We start from the raw sequence: 10,927 nt of genomic DNA on the forward strand, positions 1-10,927 counted from the left end.
ATTGAAGATTAATGTTCCCTACAGTCTCTGCTTCATGTTGTAAGACAGTCAGACGCAGATGCCTCTGAAAAGAGAGAATTAATGTTATAATCATGAAAGTCTTATCTGTGCTTAGTCAGGGTGCTTAGAGCAGAATCTACTCAAGTGTTCAACTGCAAAAAAGAAACTTTTTTGCCTATGATTCACAAAAGGCGAACTGTGATAAAATAGATACTAAGGGTCAGAGGGGTACAGCACACTCAACAGCAGATGGGCTGAAGGGTCCTAGCAGCATTTTCAGCCATTATCTCCTTTAATTATACATGCACATACTAATTATGAATTATGAACACAGAAATGGAGATACGCTGATGCAGAACTTTTTAAAGTTGGCTAGTGCCCTTAGCTTGGCATATTTGTTTTTGTGAAGCTGTTCCTACCTTAGCATTTCCTTGGACTCACTCACTCGTCATTTCAGTCACCCACCCTTTCACTCCCTCACCCATGTCCCCATCAGGGCCCTCATTAACTCATTACACATTCATCCATTCGCAGATGCATTCATCATCCATTTATCAGTCAATTCATGCACTCACTAAAGTCATGCACCCACCCATTCACCAATCCATGTCGGTGGAGCAGCAAATTTGTCATGGGCCCTGGTTCAAGGAAAGAAATGAACTATGAAATACAGCACTATTCAGGGTGTAGTGGGCCCCTCAGGCCTTTGGCTCCAGTGCCACTGCATGTGCTGTTCTAATAGAATCTAGGTCCCTGAACCATGCCCTCCTTCATTCACCCATTCACCAACCTAAGAACTAATTATATTATCAATTCATGCACTCTTTAATCATTCCATCATCCATGCACCTTTCACTCATTATTGAATCCTCCCGCTCTCCACACCACACACACTCACATACACACACACACACACACACAGTTGACCGTAAAGAAGTGTGTATTTACTATTCTAACTCCACGCATACTTTGATAGTACCGTAATTTCCGGCGTATTAGACGACCCGGTGTATAAGACGACCCCCTACTTTGCTTGATAAAATGTAGGTTTCGTGCTATACTCGCCGTATAAGACTACCCCCACTTCCAGCGCAGCCCAACGCAGTCCTGCATAGTTGGCTCGTACTTTGTACGCTTTTGTAACCTGCACACTTATCACTTTTTTCTCCAGGAATGTACTGATTGCTACCTCATGTATTTTGGTTGCTCACTATTGTCACTTTTGATCCATGTAACTTAACGTTTGCTTTTGTAATTTGTTCATTTGTAATTGTTCCTCTTGTATCAATACTGTTCCTACTGTAAAGCGCTCTGACACCTTTGGGGTAAAGTCCGCGCTATGTAAAAAACGCATGAAAACATACAGTCAAATTTGGCACCCGGCGTATAAGACGACCCCCAACTTTCCAGAACATTTTAAGGGGTTAAAAAGTCGTCTTATACGCCGGAAAATACGGTAGGTTAGGTTATTAAGAAGACTGATGCAAATATAACTGCACTTTTAGTTCTTTTATACACTCACTCGAAAGTACCTAAACACACTACCTGGAACGGTCCTAGCTAGCGCCCCGGTCTTCACAAAGATGCTGTTTCTCCGGGTCTGTCAGGATTTACCCAAGCTATGAGGACCGATACGGTCCTCACAGCATAGGTTATACATACACACACACAAGCACACACAGACACACACACTCTTTCCCTCTCGCCGTTAATAAAGGAAAACTTCCAATTTAAAAAACGCAAGTTTAATTGGCTTTGTGTGCCTAGGCATGTATGTGTATCCGTTTTAGACCACTTTGTTTGGCCTCGTCACGTTGTAGTGATTTATGTAATTTCTTAAATACCTTGGAGACCATGTCCCTGAGGTTCTTCAATGCATTTTAGAGAATATAAAAATTAAACGTTGACAAGAAAATCTGAAAAAGTAATCATACAACAGCCAATATTACATGATTTATAATACTATTGTTTAAAGCATTTCCTATTCAAAGCCGGAAATTGGCATATTTTAATCAACGGATACTTACTCTCTGTCTGAGAAGTCGGAACTTGAATTTTAGTTGTAGAAAGTGCCAACAACGGTGGAGTTGGGGGTCCGACATATTGATCTGGACTTGGTAAAATGTTTGTGTCTTTTCCATACAACTGCAAATTAATTACATAAAAACCTTTGTAAACATTTTTTCCTTCAGGAGTAAATTTACGACACCACATGTACGCGCTTTTCATTTACTTCAACAATGTACCTAAATTACATTCAATAATTAAACAAATTCAATGCATATCCTGTTAAAATGGAAGTTTCTGTTCTAAAGTCTTGTGAGATGTATAAGAAACTTGAAAGAGGCAAACAATCTCAAGAGATCGCACACATAAAGTAAAGAAATTAAAGAGCATCCCTGTTTGTCCTTTCTTTTTGACAAAAACCATAGCACACAGAATAGTGTAAGTGGTTGGCTGCTTGCCAGACCCTAGAGATACCGGCGTTCTTCTTTTCTCTGTTAAATTGTGTGGTGTTAGATCTGGGGGTCTCTAGTTGGCAATGGTTATCACCCATGTCCAAATAGGGACCCTTACTTCTAAGTCAGGATAAGGGGATTACAATCCTTAATAACCCCTGCTCACCCCCTTGGTAGCTTAGCACGAGCAGACAGGCTTATCTCAGAAGCAGTGTGTTAAGCATTTGTGAATATACACAGTAATACAGTGATAACACTACAGATGGAAAACAACACATGTTTTATAAAAATAAGTATTCTTTATATAGACTTAAACACAAGACCACAAACGACAAAAAGTCACAATACTACACTTAAGATTACTTAAAAGATGATTAAAGTCTCTTAGTTCAATTTGATGGTAGATGCGACAAAGTTCTCAACAAAGTACCTGGATACGTAACGCAAAATAAACAAAAGGACTCGCAGAAAGGGAGATGCGTCGGTTCCGTGACCCGGGGGAACGGTTGCGTCCTTCCTCAATGCTTGCGCAGAGTAGGGGACTCGTCGTGAGCCTTATGGGTGCGGAGGTGATGCGTAGATTCTCGACCTTTTGCGGTGTGCAAGATGGTGCCTTGATGCGGTGCAATGACGATGCGAAGATCCAATTGCGATGCAAGAAGATGGTGCCCTTGATGCGCCGATGTGATGACGATGCGATGACGCCCTGGCAACCTTGCGATGACTCTGTACTTTGGAGCTACGACAGGCCCTGCGACGGGCTTCTCCAGCGATGCGATGGCGACTCTCTCGATGGCGTCACGCTTCTCCGGTGATGTGACAGCAGGCAGCTTCAATGAACACACGCTTCCAGGGAGATGCGACGGAGGCTCGCTTCTCCGGCGTTGCGACGATTTCAGCTGCGGCGGCGACACGCTTCTTCTCGATGCGTCGCGCTTCCAGCGGCACGCAAGTGACTGGAGTCAGAATTCCCAGCAAGGAAATTCAAAGGGGAGCTGGAGGTGAAGTATTTTGGCCCTGAGACTTCAGCAGGAGGCAAGCACAGTTCAAGCCCTTGGAGAATATTCTGTAGTTGAAAGTCCTTAAAAAGTTCCTTCTCCTTTCCCTTGGCAATGAAGCAACCACTGCATGCCAACCCAGCAAACAGCACACTGGGAGAGGGGGCAGTCCAGCTCCTGCAGCTTCCTTTGTTCTTCCCCTTGGCAGAAAGGTTTCTTGTTCCAGAAGTGATGATCTAAAGTCTGTGGGACTGGGTCCCAATATTTATACCCCAAAATCCTTTGTTCTCTGAAGGCAGAGAGGCCTCTGCCTAGTTCAAACCAGTCCCTGAGCACTTTGTTGACATGACTCTCCTCTTCCTTTCACTGTGCAGAGCAGAGACATCAGCCGCCCCACAGGAGGTAGAGCCAGCACAGGGGAGGGAAGATACAGCTCTGGAGCACTCTGTTGACAGGATTCCTCTTCTCCTTTCACTGTGCAGGGCAGAGACATAAGACAAGCCACAGGGGGTGGAGCCAGCATTTTAGAGGGAAGGCCCAGCCCTATTCAGGACCCAGGTGCACTCTCCCCCTCCCATCTGGTTGTAAATCTCCCTATTCACCACTGGGCTGTCCCATACTGTCTCCTGGAATTTCCCCAGCCCTGTCACACACAAACCCAGACAAGGAATACACAACTCAGCAGAGGCGGGCTCAAATGGTTAGGCAAGCAAATACCTACTTTCTAACAGTGGTATTTGCAAACACAGAATATTAAAATAAACTTTACTTAAAGATGTATTTTATTATTCTGAGTTCAGGCATACTAAATTTGAATTTCTACCATGTTCCCTGAGTCAGTTAGGATTATAAGAATGTATTAATCTTCACTGCCCATTCTGGCCTATGAGAACAGGTAGCCTTCAATAGTGAAAAACGAAAATGGCTGTAATTCACTATTAGAACATGCTACACACATCAGAGCATGTCCTACCTTATACTTACAATGCACCCTGCCCTTGGGCCTACCACATGGGTGTCTAATATGAAGCAAAGGGAAGGTTTAGGGACTGGCAAGTGGGTGCACTTGGCCAAGTCGACATGGCAGTGCTAGACTGCATACAGGCCTTGCAATGGCAGGCCTGAGACATACTTTACAAGCTGCTTCTGTGGGTGGCACAACCAGTGCTGGTATGCAACGGTTACCACGCATTTTTTACAACGCGGTACCGTTACCACGCTACTTTTACCACGCAAGTCGTTACCACGACTTGCGCTGGGGGGCGCTCCAGGATAGTAAATTGTTTAATTTACTATCCAACTCCTTCCCTAGAGTCCACGGGGACTGGAGTTGGAATAGTAAATTAAAAAATTTACTACCCAGCGCCCCTCCACGCAAGTCGTGGTAACGACTTGCGTGGTAAAAGTAGCGTTGTAACGGTACGCGTTGTAAAAGAACACGTGGTACCGTCATACATCCCCAGTGCTGCAAGCCCACCAGCAGCATTTGATCTACAAGCCCTGGGCACCCAAGGTGCACTGTACTAGGGGCTGACAGTGAATCAAATAACCCAATTGTGGAATAACCAATCAGTACATCAATTTAACATAAGGAGTACTTGCACTGTGGCACTGATTAGCAGTGGCACAGGGCCCAAAGCATAAATCCAGCAAAAACTTATCAAAACAGAGGAGGCAATCCGTCAAAAATGGAAGGGAGACTCAGGCCAATGATGTCAGGTCTAACATGTGGGACAAACGCTTTAACAAATATAAAGATTGAAACAACAGTAAAATGAGTCCTCCTCTCTAGTACATATTCTGCAAGTTTAAGATTCATGAAGTTGGTGTAGCTTGTGGCTTTTTTCTTATAAAGAAAACTGAAATATGTATCTCTCGAGAATTACAATTCTATGAACCTTTTAAAACATTCAAGACTCACGTTTCCACTCCAGGACCAGAGCATACAGAATCTATACCGGATTGCCCTGTTAAAATCGGATGGTCACCTTTCATGCTCCAGGGCTAATGTATCGGATTCCCTACAGTTCTGGCACCCCAAATGCATAGACATCAGGAATTCTCTACCCAGTAGAGGCAGTGTCCAGACAACCACTGCTCCTGAAGACAAATAAACTTCAGTACTTGCACTTTCATCTCACCTCAGATTTTACTCTAAAATGGCATTAACCCCAGAAAACAACTTCAACCTTCTTTTTCCATAAATAATATCTCTCCAGATTCCCTGGCCCCTTATTGCCCAGAGGTGGGTGCGAATCACCCTAAGAGAGTTAGGGGGATATGTACTACATGAGTGCAAAGTGATAAAAAAAAGACTTAGCAAAATGAAAGAAAGTTAACTATAGAAAATAAATATTTACAATTTTGTTTATCTTGCTGAGCACGATTTCGCCACTCACACACCTTCCGTTTGCAGGGCACTAAAAGTTAAACAGAACAAAATAGCAGCTCAATCAAGTTTGGAGCAGCAGACGGGCACTGATTACGTTGAATCAATCAGTGCTTGGTCCCCACTGCACAGAGAAGATCGGAAATTATGTTAGGCCTGCCCTAAAGAATTACGATACTGTAAAGAAGAGCATCACGCCATCCAACAAATGGTAAGCAACGAGCGCGCTCCAAGCCCTTTTTGCATACTAGAGTGTCTCACGCGTGTGACGCATGCTCCCCAGGCTCGACCCTAAAAATGATGATGGTCTAACAATGCACGCAGCGCTTGGGACAAAGAAGCTTTTTCTTTATTGGAGAGTTGGAAACCTGTCTCAAATAATGCAAACGCTTTCACGTAATAGTTTATCAAATATTTTGGTGGTTTTACCTGACCCAGTTTCTCTATTTGAAATTAGACTGAATAACGCATCACACCACATGTGATTAACCTACCAGATTTCTTTGTAAATATATTGCCTAAAAACATTGGCCAGACCCCTATTCATGGGATATGGTCAGCAGCATTTGTTTCAGAGAACACTAGATGCAATCTTTTTAACCATACTCGCTTCTCTGCACATGAGTTAATAAAGCATTTTGATAGGATTTTAGTTGCTGAGAAATTAGCATATTCGTGATCTTGAAATGTAACAAAATTTATCAAATGTAAATCTTAGTTGCAAAAGTGCAAACCAAAATTTTCAGATTGCAGAACATTTGACTTATTGCTGTATCTCAAGAAAAGGGAATTATGTGCTCTTCTGCATTACACAGGTAGATAAGAATTGAACAAATACCTCCCCCTTCGACAGACAGATAATAAAATGGACTAATGGCCAATTACACCTCCAGCATTTCACTACAATTTACCAATGCTGGTTCTTTTCTCCAACTTAGCAATGCAAGCCTTATATTACTTAGATGAGAACATACACATTGCCTTGGATTAAACCTATACCCTTATTCATTTCTCAAAACTATTTTGTGGGCCCTTAGGGGCGTGGCTCACCCATAGGTTCAGTCCTTTAGAGATCACATATAGCCCTGTCCAGGAGACATAGACACCTAGCATCACTACCCCTACTCTCATAGCCTTGGCTTAAGTCTCTGAGAGACTCAGAAAGACCCGTTCCTGCGTAAAGACCATCTTGATTTATTAATTAGAGCATTGATAACGGGCTGGATCAGTGAACAGATTTTGCCTGGTACACTGAAGAAAATGAGCTTCTATGCCATTGGCTCCCTTTACATTAAATTCACACTAGGATAATTTCTCCACATGTTACTGCACAGTTTGCACTGTTTCTTCAAATTTTGTATGAATTTTTGTGCTCTCAAGGAGGTAGGATCTTTCAGTATTGCTGCTGCTGCTCACTCTGCCTCTTAATCTAAACACTTTGCGGGATATTCTCAAGAACGTGTGATAATTACTGCAAAATTAGCTTAACGCAACTCTTCACATCGCAGTCTATTGCGGGAAAATAACGCTGTGTTAACGTTGTATTCTTAACACAGCGGTACCATGCGATAGGCTGACGATAACGCGTCAAATGACGGTGATAAAGTCCAAGCGATACCTCAAAAATACAAAACACGAATGCAAAAAGTTGTGATGAGGCCAATCGCGATACAAAAATCAGCGAAAACCAGCGACAGGCCTGCAATTCACACACGTCAGGCGGGAAAAAATGACCATAAAAGTAGAAAAAAACATACAAACAAAAGCCAAAGAACAGCGAAGCACAATGGATGTTGCCAGAGCAAGTACCCATGACAACCAGAACCCCACAAACCCCCTGGAGGACCAGCCTGGGACCTCCGGGTCTGAGAAGGTCAAGGACAAGAAGAGTAGGAAGAAGCGGTTCAGTCCGCAGGAAAACAGGATCCTGATAACGGAGGTGGTCGAAAACCATCAACTGTTCTTCACCTCCACTGTGTCATTGGCAACAAAAACGGAATATGGCAGTCTATCGTGGACAAGGTGAATGCAGTTGGAGTGCTGAGGAAGACAATGGAAGAGGTCAAGAGGCGCAGGAATGATGTGAAGCGCAAAACCAAGCAGAAACTCCCCAACATCCCGAAGGCAGCCATGCAGACTGGAGGTGGGAGTCCTGTGCCACAGGAGGAGCTGGACGATATGGAGGAAATTATGTCCACAGTTCATCAGTGGGGAGACGGTGTCAGGAGTTGGGGGAGCGGACACTGCTCAACATGACCTGACATAACAGCACCAGGGTGAGTACCGACCAGGGACTGGGGGGACGGGGGTAGATGGACACAATGGCACACATGCACAATTAAGTAGAGCATATCTGCAGACAAACCATGCCCCAGACCCCCAACTCCCACCAGGAGACCAATGTACTCAAGTATGCAACATCACAGCACTGTATAAGCACAGAAGTCAAAGGCACACCGCATGAAAGGGAGAAGGGGCAGCAAAGTCAGAGCTGCAGGGGCGACTCCCCTAAAATGCAGCACACACACATAACATGTAGAGCACATCAACTTTGACAACGATGTGGTACAAACCGCAACAGGTCCACAACAGAACAGAGGACACAACTGGTGCCGCTTGTGTGTTGAAACTGGCCAATCACATTTGGCCTTGCTGGGAAATGTCCCTCGACAATGTACAAGAACAAACACACATCCGTGATGTTGTTGAAATGTCCACTGTCCCACATCAAATAGGCAGCTCCTCCCAAACAACCACAATGTACACTTTCATGCAGTCTGTATGTAAACATGTACAATGTGACAACATACATGTGAACACAATGTTAAACTGCATCTCCCCTTCACATTGTAGAGGGAAAACCAACACCTCCTGCAGAGCAGGCCGAACCTCTCTTCTCTGATGACAAAGAGGAACACCACATCTACGACGCCGACACCGTCCAAGAGTTCATTGACAGCCTCCGCACTCCACCTCCAGGAGCAGAGCAGCCCAGCTGCATTGAGGAGACCCCATCCCCTGCACAGACCACACAGCAGGCAGCACCCACCACCACGGCTGCCACTCAGGACCCCACGAAGAACACATGGCCTTCCAACGCCGTTTGTTGGAGTGCCAGGAGAAGCTGGCTGAAAAAGTGCAGGTGGGGTTCGACCTCATGGCAGCCAAACTAGATGGCACACGTGGGTGTCTAAGTCCCATCAAGGACCACTGACAGTCCCTAACGGACACCCACAGTCTGCTCCATGCTCTGCAACGGACCATGGCTGAGATCACTGGAGTCCTGACACAGAGACTAGAACAACTGTTCAGTCAGGGTGGCTCTAGCGATGTCACACAAGAGTTGGGACACATGCAGAAGATAATGGAAACCATGGAGAGGACGTAGGCGGAAAAAGCGGCTGTCAGCGCTGCACACCAGCGAGAGGTAGCTGCGTTCCTGAATGACCTAAAGACCACCCTCATGGCTTTGCTGTCATAAGGCCTGGCGCTGATGTATGCTGCTGCTGCCATTCCATCCACATCTCCACCCCCCGAAGTGTCACTGCCACACAGTGCTGGAGACAGAACACCACCACCCACCCGTGAGGCACATGAAACATCAGTGGACGAAGATGCAGATGAACCTGCCTTCATGGTAAGAAGGACGCAGTAGCATTTATCTCCGCCATATGGCCTGTTTCTGCTTGGTTCTGCCCTCTGCATCATCACCTTCCACTGTCCCCCGATAGATTCTGTGACACTCACCTTGGACCTTTACATAGACTGCCATATTCTGTTTGATCACCAATGATACAGCATTCAGACTGCGGACTGAACTCTTCCTCTTCCTTTGGACTAGTCATTCCCTGAAGGTCTCTGGTTGGCCCTCCACAGACCAACAATGTAAAGTGGGGTTTGCATGGCCTTGACTGCTCCAGCTGCAACACTCAACTGAATGTGCTTTAAACATTCATATTCACACAGATGTGTCATGCCTATGATCTTTCAAGTGTAGAAGTATGGATGAATGTAGGGTCAGTGTTTACCACTTACGTCCATGTTGCTCATGTTGTGTGACTTGAGTCACAGGGTGACACATTGAAGAATGAGGTCCTCTTGGCACCAACACTACAACAGAGACACACGCATTAGTTACTTCCTTTTCCAGCCCAGTACCAAACCACACCCAGAGTCCCGGGGTCTTCATTCACACCCTTACATTGGACTGGCATACGCCAGGCCAGCCCACTCCACTTATACTCACAGGGGGGGGGGGACAACGCTACATGTCCCAGTTCTTCCCTGTAGTGGTCTGCTGCTCACAGGTCTACTAGTTACAGCATGCCACAGCCACTCCCTCACAGCTGGTTTATCCCCACACCACATCCATCCAGAACACGCGTCACAGGACATGTGACCCTGCCAATAAAAAGGGCCGGGCGTAGGTGCTCAACGCCTCTCTGGGTGGGCCAGAGGGGACATGATGGCGTCCGCACCACAATACTCAATCATAGAGGGTCCATGACTTGTGGGGCACAGTATTGGTGGCACTGGATACACTGCATCCGACACAGGCACACCGCCACAGGACGGTGACTTTCGGTGTACTGAGGTAGGAGCACCTTAAGTGCTGAGCGGGTGTGCAGCCTGCGATGATGCCCTGTCCTGGCAGTCTCGACTGGTTAGGGTCATTGTGAGCCCTGCTGGACCGTAGTGTAGGCCTGAGCCAGCGGGTAGTGCTGGCCTACCGCCACGTGGTGTTGCCTCGCAGATCACAGAATCAGTGGCACCTAAAGGGCTGAGTGGTGTGCAGCCTGCGATGATGCTGTGTGCACTGATATAATCTCTGCCATAGCGAAATCAAGACCCAGAATCAAGTGTGAGACCTGGTGGTCCATGGAGCGAGGCTACATGATGTGGAGGTTGCCATGTTTTGCGGGCTTGGGGCTTGCACCGGCACGTAGTGGGCCCTCTTAGAGACACACCGGTGGAGGAAGGTGAGCAGTGAGACCTGGGTGCGCAGGGGCGGGCAGTCACCGCTGGGCGGCGGGAGGGGCTGGGGTGCAGCCTGGGTGCGCAGGGGCAGGCATGCACCGCTG

The 10,927-nt window shown here is 46.1% G+C and overlaps 1 protein-coding gene across 1 annotated transcript in view; it reads right to left on the reverse strand.

The window, feature by feature from the left end:
* Nucleotides 1-10,927, reverse strand: part of SPATA1 (spermatogenesis associated 1) — a 451,261-nt gene that overhangs the window by 174,781 nt on the left and 265,553 nt on the right. Inside the window, exon 9 of the mRNA XM_078645859.1 lies at nt 2,028-2,145. Coding sequence (XP_078501985.1) covers nt 2,028-2,145 — 118 coding nt within the window. The remainder of the gene's footprint in view (nt 1-2,027; nt 2,146-10,927) is intronic.

Source organism: Lissotriton helveticus, chromosome 1_1 (assembly GCF_964261635.1).
Source record: "Lissotriton helveticus chromosome 1_1, aLisHel1.1, whole genome shotgun sequence".
Taxonomy (NCBI): domain Eukaryota; kingdom Metazoa; phylum Chordata; class Amphibia; order Caudata; family Salamandridae; genus Lissotriton; species Lissotriton helveticus.